General features: G+C 37.2%; 3 protein-coding genes and 2 long non-coding RNA genes across 9 annotated transcripts in view; 2 read left to right on the forward strand and 3 right to left on the reverse strand.

Annotated features, from left to right (window-relative positions):
- Window positions 1-22349, forward strand: part of LOC139982748 (proline rich transmembrane protein 1B-like) — a 186663-nt gene that overhangs the window by 156265 nt on the left and 8049 nt on the right. For 2 of the 3 annotated variants that reach the window (XM_071995828.1, XM_071995830.1), the window contains exons 1-2: window positions 18317-18452; window positions 20789-20913. Coding sequence is in view for 2 of the 3 variants with exons in the window: in XM_071995830.1 (XP_071851931.1) it covers window positions 18446-18452; window positions 20789-20913 (132 nt within the window). In the remaining variant the exon portion in view is untranslated. Of the gene's footprint in view, window positions 1-18316; window positions 18453-20788; window positions 20914-22349 lie in introns of those variants that run through there. The other variant, XM_071995829.1, reaches the window with a different exon arrangement.
- LOC139982743 (angiopoietin-1 receptor-like) overlaps window positions 1-22349 on the reverse strand; it is a 172542-nt gene that overhangs the window by 44549 nt on the left and 105644 nt on the right. The gene's annotated exons all lie outside the window — the stretch shown is intronic.
- Window positions 1-22349, reverse strand: part of LOC139982757 (proline-rich transmembrane protein 1-like) — a 56552-nt gene that overhangs the window by 12692 nt on the left and 21511 nt on the right. The gene's annotated exons all lie outside the window — the stretch shown is intronic.
- LOC139983631 (uncharacterized) lies at window positions 183-5220 on the forward strand. The gene is made up of 3 exons (XR_011798777.1): window positions 183-471; window positions 2824-3044; window positions 3767-5220. It is a non-coding gene; the product is annotated as an uncharacterized lncRNA (long non-coding RNA).
- LOC139983647 (uncharacterized) lies at window positions 11555-14681 on the reverse strand. Its single transcript, XR_011798781.1, has 3 exons — window positions 13802-14681; window positions 13039-13228; window positions 11555-12302 (listed from the first exon to the last, which is right to left on the reverse strand). It is a non-coding gene; the product is annotated as an uncharacterized lncRNA (long non-coding RNA).

Here is a 22349-nt window from a genome sequence, read left to right on the forward strand (position 1 = left end):
TACCTTATGGTACTAGGACTGCATATCAGTCGTTATAAGTTGCTACCTACTTTTTGGGTCATTTGGCAAGGAAAAATCCAATTGGTCAAACCTTTACGGTAAACCTAAGTCTTGCTCTCAAAGTATATCCCCCAGTTGGTATATAAGTTGACCTGACGTACAGGCATCCGTAGTTTTCTTGACAGCGGCAGTATCCTGTATTCAGTGTATACGCTCTACACTGTGTACACTGTATACGCCAGGGCTAACGCTAAAGCATACCCGTAGGCTGCATTGCATGCAACCCAAGAACAGTTTCGGCTAATATAAGATGATGTGTAGTATCTGTTCCCTCTCGATGCAAAGGGACTGGGCTTGAGATCGGGTCAGTCGTTCGCCGGGTAGTTTGGTTTTCGTGCCCAGGTTCTTTCCTTGTTGACTTTTTCTTAAAAAAGTACCGTTAACACGAAAACGTCTCACCAACAACTTCAGGTAAGGTCCATGAGATTAGTCAATAAAGTTTGGTGATATTAATAACGTTGATATTATAACGTTGTTGCATACAGCTTCACGTTTTTTGTTCATACCTATATTTCAATACTATAGTGACTAGCTTCTAGCCTAAAACTTGTAAGGCCTAGCCTACGTTCGGCTGTAGCCAAGGGCCATAGTCCAAGTCCTAACACTACCTTAGCATTGGGTCAAGGGTAAACTGGTCTTTAGTGTGAGCTACAAATTAATACCAACTGCCAGAGAAATTAGATTTCAAGTAGGTCAGCTTAACTTCTTAGCCTACTGTGCATGTATGTATCATACATTGCCCTAATCATGACCAGATACTGTAGCATGGTGGGCTTATAATTGACGCACTTAAGGATTTGATCAATGATATCTATCAAGGAAAAATCCAAATTACTCAACTGTATGTGTTTTTCAAATGTGTAGTTCCTCAGAAATGTTCTGATCTCAAAATAGTTAAGGTTCTGTGCTTATGCACCGTACAATTGAGCAGAATTTGACCACATAATGTCTGCCGTGTCAAGTTCTTTCATCAAAGTGGCTATTCTTATGACTAGTCGTAACAATAATTCCCTTTTGCGCATGCGCAGTTGCTATAACGTGGCTATTTTATGACTAGGAGTACTATTTTTACGACAGGAGTAACAATAATTTCCGGTTAAGGTTAGGGTTAGGATTGGATTTAGGGGTTAGAGTTACTGTAGGGTCAGGGTTACCCCTACTACATGCGCAGTTGCTTTATTTACTTTGAATTCGCATGAATTCGCCGATGTCGTAAGAATAGTTTATAAGTAATTGTTACAACTAGTCGTCAGAATAGCCACGGCCTTATTTCATACCCCTAAATTGACACATTCGTCGATAAGCTAACTGTAGTGTAGGCCTTAGTATACATCCATTGACTTTAGATGCTGTTTGCTATGCTCTGAGCCTCTAAGCTTTGACAGGTCATGTCCCAGAGAGTAGTGTTACCATATTGAGGTAATGTTGGGTATTTTAAGGGTGTAAGATTTCCAAATGGCCAAAAAACGTGCAAAACTGGGGGGGGGGGGGGCGGGGTGTTAAAAGCTTAAAAAATACCACAATATGGTCAGCAAATACCTCAAATGGATTCAAACTCATGAAATATGTAATTCTGTTTGACTGCAAAAAAGTTTAGGTGGCCTGCTGTATCGTTGCTAGTAATAATTTAAGGTGCGTCAATTACGGGGGTGCGTCAATTATGAAGCCTTTACTATACTGTACAGTAGCTATGCCTAGATTATTAGAGACTGAAGTCACCATGCAAATGTAACTTACAAGTAGCCTGTATTGAATAAGAGATGCTATAATTGCTAGAACTTTTCAAAAAGTTCTTGGAAGTCTTTACTCTCCAAAATATTCTCAGACATTCTAAACACCACTGTACTGTAAGCAGTGGCGTAGGAAGGTACTTTTGAGTGGGGGGGGGGGCTGAAGACTGATGGCCGGCCTGGGGGAGGGGTCTAAGGGGAGGGGGTGTCCCCCTCCCCTTTGGATTTTTTTGCATTTCCAGGTAGCCTCAGATGCAATTTGGTGCGATATAGCACACTTCAACACCCACTCCATTTTGTAAACTTAATTTTGTATTTTCACCAGGCCTTAGATGCAATTTGGTGCTCCAAATGAGATTTTTTTTCTCATTTGGAAATGAAAAAGGGGTTTTCTGACTTGCGAAGCGGGGGGGCGGAATGATACTTCCGCCCCTCCACATTTTTCACTGGGGGGCTGGCGCCCCCCCCCCCAGCCCCCCCCCCGGTTCCTACGCCCTTGACTGTAAGATGTCTGAATATCCCAGTGAGGGTATCAATAAAAACAGTTAAAGGATATAATACTTGAAAATCCAGCATCAAATTTGGGCCAATGCAGAATACCTTTAATCTAAGTCTCTCAAGTGATGCATTGTGTTTCAAGTGTCTTATTTATAACTAGCCAAAATTTGTACAAAATAACAATGCCATGCATCCAAAAGGTTATTGAGTCAGTACATTTCCATAATGTAACTATTACAAAAGCTGAGTGCACCTAATTAAAAGTTAATATCCTCCAAAAATCTATATAACACAAAAATTTGATAAAGCCTTCTATCCCCTCCCTTGCATATACTGTAAGTCATTTTGTTAAGTCTATTTAGATCCATAAGTAATACCAAGTTGACTAAATGTGCAATATTCAGTGTTAAAGATCTGAGCTCTGTATTGGCCCAAAATATATTGGAGAGAAGTGTACAATAAAAATTGAAATAATGCACATCTACACTCTGACCATTTGGTATTTATTTGATTGGCACTGTTAATGTTTTCTCAGACAAATTTGATGATCAACATTCTCAATCTCAAGATGAATGACAACAGCCCACTATCCAAGGGAATAACACTGTACGATGTAGCTGCCATGCAGTGAAAAAGTCAATGTTGGAACGGTAGCAATCATAGCTAGAGCACAGATGCCGTCTGGGACAGACTGATGTGGTGACCTACTGCATCATTGACAGCAAAATGGAAGATATTTTCTGAATTAACCAAAAAGTAAGTTAATATTCTGTAGGTTTGACATCGCATAAACTTGATACCATAGGACTCTATTATCTCAAATACGAGTAACATCTGAGATAATTTATTCCAGAGTTATGGAATGAAGAAAGAAACAATCAGAAGGGATGAAAACTTTTGTATGACCTGGTTAATGTGGTGGTATCTTTTCCTCTATGTCCATAGTATTTAACTACACTAGAGCTATATCCACTCTCTGGTTTTTAATCTTAAAGGTCAATGCAAGACAACACCAAATTGTCAGGCTAGGTCCACATAAAATGTACATGTATATTTAAATTTTGAAATCTTTACAATTGGTAAAGCTTGAATGACTTGCAACTTTTAAAAGCACTTGCTATGGTAGGGAGCTGTTTCAGCTCCAATTGAATGCATGGCTGCATAAATAAAATGTGTAATGTTGTATACAAGGCAAGATGAATGAAGAATTAATGGGCCCAAAATGGGATGGATTTATAAACGAATTGAAATTTACAGTGAAAATAGTATATATGAAAGGTTGTGAGATGATTAAAATATTGGCTGAATTACAGGAGATTTAGTTTTGTAAAGCAGTTCATTGTTTTCTTCATTTGTAGAGTGTGAGGTCATGTGAGGTCTAATCGGTAATCGCAAAACATTCCAAGCTATATTGCGCGTGCTATAATTGGGACCAAATCAGCATATCTTTAAGAAAGCTTTTCTTTTTGTACCAACAGATGGATAAATCTACAGGCTAATACAGCAAAGGATATGCTCTAATTAGAAATGCCAGGCAAGATTATCACACAGTTTACAGTGGGGTGAATACAATCATCAACCAAGCTTTTCATCATGCTGTACATAGTGGTATACAGTAGCTCCTTGTTGGGCTTATCAATTAAAAGCTTGCATAGAAGCCGATGCCAAGCAAAGCAAAAGTGTGTCCTGTAAATCGCGAAGTAGATTCACACATCTCATGTATATCCTCTGGGACACAGCACATCTTTCAATGGAGTTAGGAAGTTGCTGGGAATAGCTGTTGAATTGGCACAGTAATGTAGTATTTGCTTCACATAAATGCAGAGCAGTAACAGAAAACTAACTAGTTCCAGGATATGTTACACTGTTACACCATATAAAAGATAGAGGAAATTAATATTATAAGCTTCAAGCAGACAGAACCAAGAGAATGCAGACCAGTCTTCATGGGAAGTCTTCTACATATTTAACTGTATAAATGGACTCATTCTCTTGCAATGTACTTCTTGAAATATTTTAGTTTGGTGACATTGTGGCACTACATGTTGTTGTAAGTATTAGGGAACATTTGCAGCTGCTTGTCAAGAACATGGAACTTGTTATACAACTGAAGTGGTCCTGATGCTTAAGTGTTGAGGTTACTGGATATTTTGCTGCCTTACCTTGCTTTAACTGTTCTTAAATGCATTTCTTATGTTTTAAGATGTTTTAATTTTGTATTCCAAGCAAGATCAGCAAGCCATACAGTAGTACAGTAATTTTCAACAACCACCACACAGATACTTGTGCAGGACCAAGGGTATTTGTTAAGCAGATTACTATCATAAAAATCTTTCAAACTTTTATCCCTCAAAATCTCCAGGGGTACACTGCATTGTTTCTGAACCACGGTTTCACAATTCTACAAGTGGGGTTCAGGGGTTATGCTATGGGAAAAGTTTACAATTTTAGGCCTGACTTAATTACTGAAAGCTTGTGGTCTTTTATTACACCAAGAACCAGTTTATTCTTTAAACAAAATTAAATTATTTCCCCTCAAAATTGAGGGGAGTGAATACAGCAAAGGCACATGCAACTAGCACCAATGTCATGGAAACCTAGTGCAGCCCAATGAAAAATACTGTTAAACCACAACATTTGTAACTATAGGTATGAAATTGTGCAATCCAGGGGTATTGTGTATAATTTTGTCCCTCCAAACATGGAAACTTCATGATATTGTGGTAATTTGCATTGGTTACGGTATTAGATACAGCCTATACTGGTAAGTCTAGATAAATACTTGAGGTATAAGTTAGTTCCCAAAATGTTTCTCATGTATGAGAGAGGTCAGTAAATTGAGGTCATGAAATAGTGCAAGTATCCTGGTTTATGTGAAATAAATCTTGTGGAAAATATAAACTGGGATTGAAAATACAATCAACTGCTTGAATATGATTGTACAATTTTTATTGTGTCTCGTCTTTTAATATCATGATAATCTCCACTACTGTATGTGTTTGGTAATAAGCCAGATTTCTGGGTAGAAGTTTAAAAAAACAAATCGTCAACAATTTTTGATGAATTTTAAGCAATCGCATTCACTGCCTCTATCTCTGATTATGTTTTGAGTCAGCAACACAGTATACTGTACAGTAGTGTACAGAAAGAGACACTTTCTGTTGTATTCCTGATCAATTGAAAATTGTTTGTTGTTTGACTGTTTGTAGCAGGATTCCTCTGAGGAGTGAAAAAAAAATAAACATACAGTGAACAGTTGCAACTGCGCATGCATTTATACATTACTTAAATTATGTTCTGATGCAATTCATGTAATATTCACTGTCGATTTTAGTTCAAAACTGCCAGTATACCATTAGTTCTTGCCATAATTTTTTTGCTTTAAAAATCTGGCTTTGAGTGTATAGTATTTTGTCAAAAACATAAAAGTGGAGGGGCTGCTTATCATCATTCCCTGAACAGGCTTTACCCAATTTGTTAACTATAATGGTAACATATCAAAATGTCTGGGGACTTGCCACAGTGCTGACAATTTTCAAATATTTCCATGGTTCCACCAGGAATGTTAGTGATGGACAAACAACATTTGGCTTTCTTTAACGTTTGTTTCGTGCCGACATTAATACTGTTTTTGGTCCAATACTAATACCTAAATAGGGTGACAGGACAAAATCCCCCCGGACAAAGACCCCCTAGGACAAAATCCACCCAAGCCAAAATCTCCCCAAGCTATAAAAAATTCCCATCAATTCTTTACAAAAATGCGTCATCCCGGTCCCCGGTATCGTCATCCAGTACCGTCATCCGGTACCCTCACCAGTATTTCCATTGGTACTCTCAGTGGTTCCCGGACCAGTACTCCGACCATACCCCAACCGGTACCTTAATAGTGAGCCTGACAGTTACCCCCATCGGTACCCCTCCCTGACCAGTACCCTGGACTGTACCCTTAAATGTCACACCATGGAGCTATATCCCATGGCCACACTAACAGGTAGCCTCGCAATTACCCTCAATGATCTCCCGACCAGTCCCCTGACCAGAATCCGGACTGGTATCCTGACCAGTACCCTAACCAGTACACTGAGTGGAACCCTGACTGGTAGAGTGACCAGTATGATGACCGGTACCCTGACCAGTCACATGACCAGTACCTTGACCGGTACCCTCACAGGTACCCTAACAGGAGCCCTCACAGTTACACTCGCCAGTACCCTCACTAGTACCCTGACCAATCCCCTGAACGGTACCCTAACCAGTGCAATGTCCCATGCCTTGACTGTCACACCTGGGCCATCCCTGGTTGTTGCAGGCAGGCTTTGTATGGGTCAGGGGGATATTGTCTGGGGGGGGGGATTTTGTCCTAGAACCCCTAAATAGCACTCAAAATGGATAATGGTACCAGACGGTACCTGTACGTTGTCTGCTAGATTCATACGATGTCAAAAGGCTAGAACATGCACTATAATACTATTAACAGTCGTCAGTAGGTATATACCGCACTCATCTCATATCAGTATTTGTTTCTAATGTCATAACAGGCAGCGGCGGAGCGTCCATACAGTCAGGCGGGGGGGGGGGACTCAAAACACACTCCGCTCTATATGGTTAAAAGAAATCAGCGAGAGCAGGCAGTAATGAAATTTACTTACGTTAATGAATTTTTTAAATCTCATTTAGGACAAATTGTTAGGTCCCCCTGGTAACATCATTTACCCCCTCCCCATTCTCCCCTTCCCTTCCTCACAATCACCGCTTTTCTTACACCTAATATATGAGATATCCTCGCAAAGCGTGATGAACTAGGTCCCTCATTTATCTAATGCATGGGAGGAACTCGAAACTTTCTTCCTTATCCGCATATTCCAAGCTTTCTCCAAGAAAAGAGTTACAGTACCTATTACCCAGATTTTTAAAAATATCCTCCCTCCTCATAAAACGTGATGATCTATGTCTCTCATTAATTTAAAGCATGGATGAACTACCAACTTTAAGCATATTACAAAGTTTTTTCCACAAAAGAGCTACGGAACCTACTACACACAAATTATGTAAATGTCACTAAACGGCATCCGTAGGGACATCGTTTTTTGGTCCACATTTGAGTTTCCATCATATCTTTAATCTGCTTTTCATACATATCTTTTATTGTGATTGTTATGATGACCTTATCTAAGGACTTTTGAGCCGTATTATTGTATCCAGTGGAATTGTCTCGCTGAGATATAAAAGGATGAATTTTCCGTACGTTTTCACGGTAGGCCCCTCTGTTCAAGGTCAATGCACGACTATAACATTAGGTCCACTAAGTGCGGATATTGGTCTCCATTTGCCACTATTGCAGTAAACCCAACCGAGCAACGTGTCTACGGTGTCTCTTAAAAGACAATATTATTAACAAATTCGAAAAGAACTTTTAATCTCTTTGGTGTCATTTTAAAAGTATTTCTGATAACATTACGTACAGAATTCTTTTATATGAGAAAGGTACATATGAGAAACATGACAATGACCGTGATAAAACCAATTTCAAGATTACTAGCGATCAATTGGCTCAATTTGTTTCAAAAAATGATTGAAAAGTGATATGAATTCCTCCTCATTCATTCTTTTTACTTGAGCATGTTGAACGCTTGCGATAACATGTCATTACGAATCATTGCAGACGCTCACCCAAACCGTTAAAAAATACCGTCCCTCTCCCCTCTTCTCTTCCTACACTGAGCTCCCAACAGTGGCGGAGCGTCAAGGGGGCGGATGCACCCCCCCCCCGGCAAATGGACTCATATGGACTGCTGGCGCCCTTTTCAGCTATTTATCACTTTTTTTACTTATTCGCGATTATTGACTTTTTTATGGCGCTCTCATCTACCTATTGACATTTGTCACATTTTGTTGGCGATGACACCTATTTATTCTTCGTTTATCTGCAAATTAGCAAGGCCTGGAAAGGGTAATTTCCGGCCATATAGGGAGTATCTTTACTCAAAAGATTTCTGTACGCTCTGCGCCAACCTGTGGTGGCGCTCCGCTTAGATAAAGTCGAAAGCGCCCATACAGACCATTCTCACCCCCTCTTACCAATACCCCTAGCTCCGCCACGATAAGAGGAGTGACTTTCCATATGTTATTGGTAGGAAACTGCAGGAATTATTGGAATCCTTAATGAAAACTATACGTAGGTAGTCTTGTTTGCGTGGGGATTGAGTTGTGTTGGTGTAACACAAAAATATAGATATGCTTTCTTTATTCTTGTGGAAAGCCGCTTTCACTTTGATATCAGATAAACCTGTGGTACATGTAGTGACGTAGCCAGGATTGTTCCAGTGGAGGGGGTGGGCGCTTGGGGGGGGGGGCTTGACCAATTGCTGGGAGGGCGTCTTGTTACTACCTGAGTGGAGTGCCACCATGGGTTGGCGCTCAGCGTACGGGAAATTTTCAGCTATAAAGACCTCCTAAATCGTTGGAAATAACACTTCCCAGGCCTTGTAAGCTGCTCTAAAGTTTCACAACATCCTTTATTTGAGATCCCCATGTCTTGATATGGTCATCAAATAGTTTAGAGAAATAGAAGAAAAAAGACAATCTGGTAAGTTGCTTTGAAATATCATGACATATCTCGGCCTATGCGCTATGACACGTCAGGTTTTTCAGCAACTATAGCCTACTGCCGATCCGCGGTCGAAGGGTCGTTCATGAGTGGTCATCATGGAGATTCGATACCATGCAGACCAATGAATGATATATTTTTCGCACATGTAATTTTTTCGACACCCAAAATCCCAGTGGGCGGGCGACAAGCTTTCATGGGGCTGTCGCCGACAACCCCCCCCCAACCCCCACCCCCGTGGCTACGCCACTGGGTACATGGTGCCGAAGCACATATCTTCAAAGTACTGTCTCCAAATTTCAATTGTTTCAAGCTACTATGTGACCAAAAAGAAGTTCTCAAGATGAAGTTGCAGGTCTGAAAGGACCAGTAATTTTACTAGGAAACCTTTCGACCACGTACACCTTTGAAGTAGGATAGGATTACACAGTATTTGAATTCTTCATCGATCGGCTTGTATTAAATTAGCTGCAACTCTATAGACCAGTCTTGCAAGGTTTAAAGAAATGGCTCCTTACATAGTTGGCATGATTCAAAGTCATCCAGTGCAAATTCATCCAGATGCAAGTTCATCAATATAATTGGTCGAGAACTTGCTAGAACAGTAAGCTGTCTGAATTAGCATCTTCAGATCGAATATGGGTTTGCTGAGTTAGGGAGCAATATGTTCGAAGTACAAGGACCAACCAATGAACACAATTTTAACATAAGAGGCAGAGATAAGACACTATAGCAGAAATCATTATGTCTTCTTTCTGTTTATTACTGATAAATGCAAATATTTTCATTAAAAATCAATATGAAATTTCATGTTACTTTCAGAAATATATAAACAAAGCAACTTCTACAACTTCAGCTCATTCACATTCATTCTATCAGCTAGAAAATTTACCATGAGGCACATTTTCTATGAGGCATTGATGTGAATACCACTGACATAACTTGTGCTATTCAAATGGATAAAGGGCTTGGTCAAGTCATGAATAAGGCTCTGCCCCATATATTGCACATGTACAAAAAGGGTTACTGCTGTACATGCAATACTTTTTTGATGGGGGAGAGAGGGGGGGGGGGAGATGTGGTAACATGTTGAAAAGACCACATCTTTTAATTTGTCATTTTTCTTTTGAACATATGCAAATGCTAGAAATGAAAGCACTTGGAAATTTCTTAAAGAGATAGGCAGTTGTTGCCCTTGCACTGCTTTGAAGTCTGCACCACTGTAAATATTGTTGAAGGAGTGGAGTTCTGCGAATCTCTTGATAGTCAAGTAATAAATTTTTCTTTCACTGTTTGTTAAACAGCTCCTAGCAGTAACATGTATTTACACGACATTGTATCTGAGGTTCATTATGTAACCGCTGTTTTCTACATACAGTCAAATTAAAAACCAATGTTAAACTTGTTCACCAATGTTCACCAATGGTCTAAATTCAGAAAGTACATCAATATCATAACTCTTTTGCATGTTGTATAACGGTACTGAATTTGAAGTGGATTATATTTATCAATGAATATAGCAATGTTTTGGGTAAAAGCAATTAAAGCATCCACTTGAACTTCATCTTTTCCTTGCATTGTTTGCTACTTCCTCCTATCTAGATTCGAAAGGGACATATAGATTAATGCTCAATACCTCAAACAACATTATTTAACCTTGTTTCCCACAAAAAAAATGTTCTGTCCCAGTTTCTGTAAACTACTCGGGATAAATGGAGGGGTGGGGGGAGGAGTTGGACAGGTTGGGAAACTAAATATTTGACAGATGTTGTATTTGACAATAAATTCACCTTCCCAAGGAAGTAATACAGTTCTTTAAGTGGCATTTTATGAAGGACCTACAGTATGTAACGATAGCAGAATTGGTTATTGCCTCCTGCTGAAATGTCCAATAAAGACTCGCAGTATTGGAATGTTCATCCGATTCATCAATTTTAGAAACATCTGTGTTTATTGAAACTTTCCTAGGATGTTGCCAACAAGATGCAGTTGAAGTCTACTGTACCTTGTTGTCAAAGGTGGAGCTCACAAAAAGTCCTATCAACTAGTCTTATTCAAGCAGTGGCAACATATGGGAAAAAAGAAAAGCAAAATATGGTACAATTTTGTTAATATTATTTTGAACTATTTATCCCAACACCCGATCTTCCTTTTATGGCTTTTGCAAGCTTGTAAACCAGTTACAGCACTCATGCAACATGATATGACAAAGGTTCATTGCCAGAACATGAAACTAGCAATTTTGAGTAAATTTGTTAAAAGAATGATGAAGTTAATACACTGAAATATTGAATGGGGCTCAAAAGAGCTTAAGACGTCTTTTGAGGTACATTACTTGTTCTGATAAATATATTAATTGCCCTAAGACTCAGCTATTAAAGCAGCTACTAGTCAGATACTAGATAGTATGGGATCATGAAGGTTTTCAGATTTTACCTATATTGGCCTCAAATAACCTTTGACTTGGCTAAGAGCACTCAGCACATGATACACCTGCATACAAACTTCCATTCATCATTCCAATATTGAACTATCATGTTAACATGGCTTTCAGTTTCAGATATCTAGTTACCTCACATGGGCTTCTGCTATACTGTACAAATTTATAGAATAGTACTCAATGTCAGAAACCTTTATGTACTACAAATGACTACCAACTTTTCCTTGTTGAGTTAGATGCTCTATGTTACTCTTCTGACCTTGAGTAGCCTTTGACCCTCAATGAAGCCAACACCTACTGAAAATTCCAGTATAAATATAAAATTAATGAAATGATTCAGAAAATACTTTAACAGAAAGGAAAACTAAATTATAAACACTTCTGTTCATACTGACCTCAGCGTAAACAATTTAGAGACCAAGAACATATGGTATAATAACCATTAGCTAACATTTCTTCCTTCTACTCTGCAATTTTGAGAGAACAATAAGCAAAATTGATACTGGCAAATGTAACATGGCAACAATAACAATAATTCACAAATGATGATGACATCAGAAAAAGTAGCAACCATGACAATGATGATGATTTGAAAATCCGGCAATCCTAAATGTAACTAGAATATCACTTTTAGTAGAGCAGGGTTCTCACAAGCACGTTCTAACCTGGCGGTGGTCGTGGTTTGAATATGATTTTGCCTCTCCCTGCATGGTTTGAAAGTTGAGCGCCCAGGCTGAACATTTATGAACCAGGAAAAGCTTTCTGCCACTTATCTGGTCCGAAAAAATGATAGCATGAGGTAAATTTCCTCCTGGGTGCATAATTATCATAACAGTTCAAGAATTTTTACCAAAGGTGATCATATTTGAATATCTGGAGTCGGCTCGGACTTGAAGGGTCTTGGATTTGGCTCATACCAAGTGGGCTCGGACTTGGCTCAGACTAATTGGACTCGACTACAGCTCTGCCATAAATATAAAAAGATAATGGATTGTTAATAATTTATTATATGATGTTGAGAAGGTAGACACTTAGAGAGTACTCCTAAATGTAATGGATAGCATTTAACTCTTCATTTCACTAACAAAAGGATTCTCAAATACAGTACTAGCAACATTACAACTAGAATAGTTGATTACCAATACGCTGCAGTTAAGTAAGGGAGTTTAATAAAGAGCATCCCTCAATGTAATGACTAGGATGAAACTCTTAGTTTCACTAACAAAAGTATACCACATGCAGTACCAACATTGGGGGGGGGAGGATGCTCATTAAATTGAGGGTCCACTAGACTTAAGGTTTGCTAGACCCAACATCCCCATAGTGGGAAGCATTATTGAGCATCTAGTTAGCATTAATTGGGTAACTGAAGTATTAAAAGACCTTGGTGTCTCCCCTCCCAGCAGTATAACAACTGGAATAATGGATTGGTGAAACAATGTTTTATTTGATACAGTGAAGTAAGGGAGTTACATGAATAATAGTTAATGCAATGAATATGATTAAAATCTTTGTTTTACTAACGAAAATTATTCTCAAATACAGCAACATACGAATTTGTATAAATGGATTATTATTAATGAATTTTATGATGCTGTGAAGGAAGAAAATTCATTAACAAATTTTAATTTGTATGCTGCATGTCATATACCTGTCCAGAAACTAAAAAGAAAAATTCAAACTCATAGAATGCACCGTACCTGGCTCCAAGCAATGATATATAAATCTAGTCCTCATTGTATCTACAGAAGTTGTTTGTCCAATTTTAATCGAAAGCCTTTCCTTTCATTGAAAATTTTGATCTTCAGTAAAAATATTCTTCTGTCTGCAGATTTTATTGATGACAGTACTTCCTTCTCTTGTGGAGAAATTCCACCAGCTCTTGTTAACCTACAACAAACCAAAACAACATTTCAATCATATGTCAAAGTTTCACTGAAGTACATTCCATGTAATTTTTTTTTTTTTTAAGCCTCACATTTTGATATTGACATTGTTGCAAAAGGTACAAATAAACACATCATAATCAAGGTTAAAATGTGATGGTGTGTTAACACCTCAAGTCTTTGCTTCACAATCCTACCTACAATTCATTCCAGCCTGCCAGATGGCAGATTTACAGTACATTTGGTTTTCAAAGACTACACATAAAGTCATTTCAATTCTGATAGCATTCTATGATGGTGGAAGTAGCAAAGTAAAACAAAAGGTTTGGCAGTGGACTTGGTGGGAAGTGGAAAGTCTTTCTTACATTACTTTGTTAGCCGTTGCCTTAGATCGTTTACAGTGTTTGAAAATAAACAGCAAATTTTCATCATCTTTGTCCGTGTTGAAACTTAGTACAGTAAATTTATATTATGTATAGTGTGTGTTGATCAGACTTAGAGGATATTAAAGGGAAGACTTTAGAAAACTAACTTCAGGTCATAGGGATTTAAAATATATCTCACAGTCAATACTTACTGAATATTAAAGACAACTGGGGATGTTTGCAATATATGCTTGTGGGAGCTCCCTATTTCCATATAAGTCATTTCTCGCTGCATCCCATGATCAGCATGAACCAGCAGCTCAAAGTTACAGTATTTTGATATCCTGTGTCGACCTTGAAATTGCAGCCCTGTTTTTCTTGTAATAAAGTGGAGCATATCTGCTGTGGTGTTCTCATTCTGCATTCATGCATTCCTCAAATTGTGCCAAATTTAAGCCATCTTTTCTGACAAGAGAATGAACATAAATAAGTCCAGATAATTGTTTCATAAATTGCAAGTGGAAGTCTTGACAGTGCAGTTCCCTATTTGATGTCAATACTTAGTGTACATGTTGTCCAATATTCATGTCAGTTTAGTTTTTTCATGGAAACCGCATATGCAACAATTGAGAAAAATGCCACACTACTAAGTTTGAATATTGATCTATTATTTGGTATGTAAGTTGTACCCAGGAATTTAGCATGTAATCACTTCAAGAGATTGACTGAGTATTCATGCATGGTTCAATGCCTCATCCCGCATGCAGTTCATTTACTTAAAAATTGCATGCACCCTAGACTATGTATACCGGTACATTTAGTCCCTCAACGCATCATTTGGGGTTTAAGCTCAGGACTACTCGTGTACACAGACTTTGGCATTATGACTGAGTTCATTTTTAATGTTTGGTTTCAATGATGTTGAAACTTTCCACTCACGATGGCATATGTGTGCGTGTGCATTGGTAGGAGTACTGTGTTTGTGATCCTAGCTTGTAAACACAGTTTCTCATGACAGTAAGCTTTATTGGACAGATCTCATAGTTGGTACAGTATGTATGTATAGATGCATCACAAGTACAAGAAGCCTATTGTTTTGGTGAAGGTCAAAGGTAAAGGTTCGGGTCAAATTGTGAAAACTCAATTTGAAGCATGGATAGATCTATTTATTGGTATGTCTAGGCCAGTGGTTGGGTCAACAGGGCAAACTTGTGAAAACCTTATTTAAACCATACATCTCAAAGCAGGGTACACTAGCTTGCAGAGATATATATTGTTTAGTATCATGTTATATCGCTACAGAAGGTTTTCAGTGGTCTTTTTAGATCCCCAACTGTCACTTTGAAAATGTTGTTTATCACTGTTCTCAATAGTTTTTACTGTAAATTATTAAGATACAATAAGTTGTACATGCAGCCTACACATATACAGTAGCATACATGTCAGATTGACAAATTCATAAAATGAAACTTATTACATAATGGAAACCATGTGCAGTGCAGTTGGCATAATGGTGATCTATTTATACACCCAACCAGCTAGTATCGGATCATAGCAACAAGTTACCACATGTATGCATTTAAGTGTTTTGTCACACAGTACAGTGCTAACATCATACAAGGGAGTTTTATTTGTTCCATAACAACTCTGATCATAATAGCCTGTTCGTGCAGGGAGTTGTAATGGAACAACTCCCTGGTTTGTGCTATGGACATGAGAACTATCTAGTGCCTGTTGAACATTAGTTTTGTGCATTTTCATGTTACTTACTGACACCAAATTACTGCACACAGATGGTCATTTTTAAAAGTATGAAAACTGAACACAATCAAGAGCTTTTATTTGGACATGATACCCAATATGAAACTACTTTAGTTGCACATACTGTATGTATGCTGGTTTTTATCATGAATGATTTTTATAGGAGCCATGAATTTGTTTTGTTTTTTATGAAGTAGGTCTGGATTCCCTTGGCATTATAACCTGATTGAAATTTAACCTCTGTGATTGCACTTATATGTGAGACCATTGATCAACCTAATTAATAGCTTTTAATGATGAAGACACTGATAACAATTTCATAACTCATTAGTGTGAACACAATGCAAGGTTCAATGAGGTACTGTTTATTTCCTTAAAATGCATAGCTGGTGGTTTTTCAACATACTCTAATCCTTTCAAATATGTAACATTGAATCTTTACACTTTTCCATTGCTATATCACAGACTGTGTTTTTTTGTTACGGAACTCCGTAAAACTGGATCAAACCTAGCAATTTTGGACAAGGAATTTGCTCTTTTTGCAAAAACTCCTAAGTGCTCAAGTGACTGTACAGTAGGTCACCCTGTGAAGGCATTGTGGGACTTTGAGGAATACTTTTGATCAAGCTATTACTTCAGCACTATTAACACTACCCACATCATAACATTAATATCAAAATGCCTAAATTACTTAGCCATGATTGCGTTGTTATTCTAAAATGAATACTCAATTGTTTACCTTCAGCCATGATTCATCCTATAGGTGCAGGGGGAAAAAACTCATGTTACAAAAAATTGTTGTACACTGCTACATTGAGGCCCTGTGTGACTTAGTTCTCTCAATCAGAACTAATGACACACCACTACTACTGTACACACAGGGCTAAGTGATGCACACTAACACATATAGAGAATATTGTGGGATGAATATTGTACTGAGATAGCAAACGTTTTCACATTTTTTACTTTGGCAACTCGTTTGTGGAATCTATCAGGCCCTTTCTTTTACTGTAGTGTTCCGTTGCTTGTGTATCTGTTTTTGTGGAGTTGTGACTTTCTGACTGCCTTATTTTATGGCAGAGAGATTGAGACATACCCAAAGATTTATATTTCGTGAAATGGTTCAACATTACATCGCACGAATGCAAGTTCTTTCATACCCCTAAATTGACACATCTGTCGATAAGCTTACTGTAGTGAAGGCCTAAGTAAACATCCATTATCTTTGGATGCTGTTTGCTATGCTCTGAGCCTCTAACCTCAGAAAGGTCAGGTCCCAGAGATTAGTGGTATTATAGAGGTAATTTTGGTTATTTTTAGGGAGTAAGATTTCCAAATGCCCCAAAACATGCACAAACACAATTTGATCAGCATATACCTGAAATGGATTCAAACTCATGAAATATTTAACTCTGCTTGGCTGCAAAAAGTTATGGTTGCCTGCTGTATAGTTGCTAGTACTAGCTACAGTATTAGTAGGCTAGTATAGTAATAGTAGTATTAGTAGGCCTAGGCCTAGTAATATTTGGAGGTGCGTCAATTATTAAGCCTTTACTTTAAAAGATCTGGAAGATCACCAGGCTGCAAAATGTGTAGGTTGACCAGTCTGTTACAGGTATATACTTTAATTTATTTATCACATTTTATATTCCGAGTATCAGCAAAGGCAGTAGCAGGCAGCTGTGATTTACCATAGCCAGTAATACTGATAGGTCCAATTTAGGGCTAACGTTAGGCCTAGGCTAGTCTACTCTAACTCTAACCATGGTCTTACTTTATTGTGTTCAGCATGAAGATATTTACTCTAAATGTTATTAATATATCCGGAACACTTTTAAGGAATTTACTTACAATGCATATACTCCACCAAAGTTCCAAACGCCAACTTCAAATGGGCAACGTTTACGGTAACCTGCGGCACTTTACTTTGTAGACTACATGGCTAGGCCCACATAAAGGAACGTTGAATGTAGGCTATTGGGATAGCAACGATACGATCCGATCGACTGCCCTGCCACCGAACACAGAAAGAACTGCTTATTGATGGGGGCGTTGTTTCGTTACGTGTAAACTTGCCAGTTAAAATAGAAACTCTTATTTTCTTAAATATCCCAAATTAATGGAAGAAAAAGTACAAACACGAAGATTTCAGTGTAATTAGAGGAACCTTTAAGTTTCGGAACTATATATAGCCGCATTTGGTCAAAATCGAGGTGTAAAGTTGGGATCAACATATATACCACGTATATCTACTACGTAATTCTGTTATATACCCTTCGGAATTACCTCCACTTTTGAGGGGAAATTTTACCTTTTAAATGAACGATTTTTTTTTTGTAACTTCGGAATTGAAAAGTTTATGAGGTTTTCTCTTAACTCGAAATAATCATTCCTCAAAGGAAGTGAAATTGATTGAACAAGAAGACCCTAGACTTAGGTTTACCTGATGTCAGGTAAACCTATCCCCGAGGTAAACCTAAGTCCCAGCTATCATGCGTTGAAGTAAACAAATATACCAATGTGTATATATATATATATATATATATATATATATATATATATATATATATATATATATATATATATATATATATATATATATATATATATATATATATATTTATATATATATATATATATATATAGGGGGTTGTAATTATGGGTAAATCGTCATTTAAATATTCATTATACGTGACTAATATCATTAATATAAAAAAAAGATAGGGAGAACGTCATCAATTATTGTGCTGTTCACCTTACTGTAAATTTCCCCTTTTGCTTTGTTCTTCATTTTTCCTTTTTACTCTGCTCAGTGAACTTTCAAAAGCTGAACAAAACTACTTAGTCAAGCATCCTTCAAACATCCTTATTGATACTTAAGGCAGTTAAAATAACGTTTCCTCGAACTGAATATTGAAAAGCGGATTTTATGACCAGACTAGACAATTACATTACCACTATATAGTTTCTTTTCAATCGTAATTTCAGATAACGATAACGTACCACGGCTGTATTTAGCATTCCTATAACACATTCACAACGTAAGCGTTCACAGCAAGTGGCAGGTTTTACTAAGTGGAAAGACATCATTCATCATGACTGGTAAGTTTGTAAATGATAAAGAGATAGTGAATAAGTTGTTAATATTATTAAATTTGAACTCCTTTATGAATACAATATCGTAACACTTTTTCATAATAGCTGATACAGAGTAAAATGCCTATGAAAGATGACTATGACGAAGATTTTGTCAACGTCGACTACGATGATGATGACGGTGACGATGAATATAATTAATATTTTAATACGTAAATCGTAATGCACATGGATTGCCTGCAGACCACGTCTATCAAGCAGTGATGTCATACTTTATTGTACAAAAGAGGATGCTAACATTATTGCTTTTATTTGAATTGTTATGTGTTTGTATGTTGTACCAGGTATGGCTTAACTACATTGTATTTGTATGTATGGTTTAACTAGTATATTGAAAGCATGCAGGCCAATAACCATTCGTGTTGGTTATTTGTATCACAAGTATCCACCATCAATTTCTTCATACTATGAGACTTATTGAGTAGACAAAAAAGAGGGATGTGTTTTGTTGACTTAAACGCTGGAGGGGTCACTTCAGCATGTGCTTGTGAGCTGTGATAATCTGTTTCTGCTTGTCCTACGTATTTTGACTTAGTACTTTGGTTACACATACAAAAGTTTATACATAAAACGATATAACAAAGACACTTCATCAAAAAGTCCAATAATTAAGTAATAAAAAGGGGAACAATGTTAAGATGATAGGATATAATAAAAAATACATCCACATATACAAAAAATAATACATAAAACGATATAAGAAACAGACTACAAAAAAAACATTCTAAGTGCTTGGATGGAATGTATAAAGTAGCATGGTAAATAAATGAGGGATCTGTTTTAGGACCCCTGTTATTCTAAATCTATGTAAACGATATTAAAAATGTTGTACCTGACGAGTCCTTAAGACTTTTTGCTGATGACACAAACGTTTTTGTCCACGACAAAAACTGTACCAATATCGTGCTTAAAGCACAATCAACGTTAAGCAGTATCAAAAATTGGTTTGATGCCAACAGACTTACCTTGAATCTTGGGAAAACTAACTTTACTATTTTCATGCCAAAGATAATGTTTCTCATTCGTGTCCAGAGCATTTTGTATTGAATAATACTAATATTTGTAAAACAGATTGCGTCAAATATCTTGGCCTTATGATTGATGATAAATTGTCATTCAAGCAACATATTGATGACCTTTGTAATTGTCTTGTTAAGTTTAATGGCATTTTCTATCGCCTCCGGGATTCGCTCACTCCCTCTGTAGCTATTCAGCTTTACTATTCACTGGTTCGTTCTAAGATTTCTTACGGTGCTGAAATTTATGGCATCCTACCAGTACTTTGCACAAAGACCTTGGTATTCTTAAGGTCAGCGACATTCATGTTCTCAAGATGTGTTCTTTTATTTATAAGTATATCAACAATATTCTCCCCCGTGTCTTTAGTGATATTGTTAATCCCTGTAATTCCGCGTATATTCGTAACAGTACGAGGAATAATACCCATTTTTCTGTTAGCAAACATCACTCCAAACACGGTAAATTACTCTTGAACAACTACTGCTGTAAAACCTGGAAACTGCTTTCAAATGATATAAAAACTGTTAAATCTTATGTAACGTTTAAGCGAAAACTTAAAGCCCACCTAATTGAAAACTACACTGACTGAGTATTGATTATCTCTACTCTTCATTGTTACCTTCTTTCTTCGTTTTCTTGTTATTTTTGGTCGCTAGCTCGATAAACTACTATTGTTTTTCTAGTGTCCTGTTTATACTATACCACTTTGTTCTATTGTTCTTATGTATAGACGAAATAAAAAATGAAATGAAATGAGTTACTGTAAACTTACGTTCGGTATATGGGGGGGGGGATTGTTAGATTTATGCTCGATTTGTGCAGGAGACTTTTAAGTTCAGTATACAAAGAGTGATTCTGAATACTGTAATAAATCTTATTTGCTATTTTTGTAAACTAAGTTCTTGCAGCAGCATTTACATTTTCTTAAAGTATATTGTAATCTAAATTGAATATAGCTGATGTGTATTTAAGAAACTTCGTTCTTCTTTCTTTGCTTTTTTACAATATAAAATGGTACCAGACAGGCACTGTATAGATCACGTGTGCCAGGGTAGAATAGTTAGTATCGGACAAATTTCCTTTAGAATTTTGGTTAAAGAGAGACACAACATAAGCCACACTAGATATAATACAATTTTCTTAATACCTTGATACATTGCAAGAAAAGGTCAAACTGTCGTCTCTGCACACTCCCAGTTCTAGGAGTAATAGGTTAACATATTCACGGAAACAATTTTACCACTCAACTTTATTTATTCTAGATCGACAGCCTCCTCCATATGATAACAAGTCGGGAATTCCGCCTCAACAAGGTTATCCGCCTCAACAAGGTTACCCGCCTCAACAAGGTCATCCGCCTCAACAGCAGCAACATGAAGTTACAGCGGTACGTATAGGACTGGTGTTAACTATGAAGAAAATGTAGGCAGCGCTGCAAGCAATAATGTTTTTTTTTTAATTTTCTAATTGTATCTTTCAAAAGAATATTCAGAGGCAGATGTTCTAACGTTTGTTATTGGCAATATTGTTAAACATGATCACAGAATATTTCCAATTCATATCTCAATATACCAACCCACTATTTTATTATACAAAACTTATGATATCCACAGCTTTATAAGTACGCTGCCGACCTTAGGACTTCTTTCAAATTTATGTACGAATTTTTCAAGCATACGTAATTATCAAAGGCAACAACGGAGAGCCAAACGTTTCGTACAATCGAAACCTAAATGATATGTCAACTTAAGCGTATTATATATCCATTAGGAGTTACACTTAGGCGTGGCATCAATTCACATGTCAAAGACAGAAAAGAGAAATAGATAGTTTGGAACCTATAGGCGCCATTCCTTTAACATATAGCCGTGATAGTTTACTTGTCTTCATGAAGTACTTTAATCATAACAAGCGCAATACATTTTAACTTATATGTGAGATACGTTTAATGTATTGGTGCATTTGTTGTAACATATAGGCATGCTGCAGTTACGATACTCTTGAATATATATATACACATTAAGGTTTATGTATTTTCTTCTCCTTCTCTGTCTTCGGCATGTTAGTTTCAAATATTACTCGCTAATAATTACGTAAGTCGCCATACTTCTGTTATACTATTAAAAGAATTGTCTGGTGTAAGATTTTGATACATTGTCCTTGTAGTTATTATTTTCCTCTTTCTAACCATATAAAAATTGTCCCAATTTGACGTTTTCTTCTTGTAGAAATCTGGTTTTCAAATTCACCAGTTTCTCACCAAAAGTACCGTTTGTTCGAACGCTTCAATATGGTGATTGACATAGTGCTTGCAAACAGGCAAAACATGCGACTTAAAGTTGGCACTCCCATTTCCTCAGCAAATAAACTCTCCCGTGTAAGCACATTGGATTGCCATATATATATATATATATATATATATATGTATATAACGTACATACTCTCGAACGTATATCCTACGATACCCAGTTGGTGTACTTGTATAGCGTTGCACATAGTACACTCACACTCAAACCACAGTTCATAAACTGTTCTTCGAAAACGCTGAAATAAAATTCATGGATCAAAATAACAGTAAGAGGAAACTTGAAAAGTATTCGTAACACCGAAAGATACAACTTGGAAGAATCGATGTCAGGCCAGAATGTAGCACCGAGAAGCTTAGGCCTCGCAGAACTGTCCGATTGTAAACGTTAGAGTAGCCTACACATGCGACGATTCTTCGCGCTGGAGTTGGATAGCGCGATGTATAAACAAAGAAGAGTGTGTTGTTCAAAGTTATATTGTGTTACACAAAGACCATGAAACCGCCGATCTACTACA

The sequence above is a fragment of the Apostichopus japonicus genome, chromosome 16 (genome assembly GCF_037975245.1).
Source record: "Apostichopus japonicus isolate 1M-3 chromosome 16, ASM3797524v1, whole genome shotgun sequence".
Lineage (NCBI taxonomy): Eukaryota > Metazoa > Echinodermata > Holothuroidea > Aspidochirotida > Stichopodidae > Apostichopus > Apostichopus japonicus.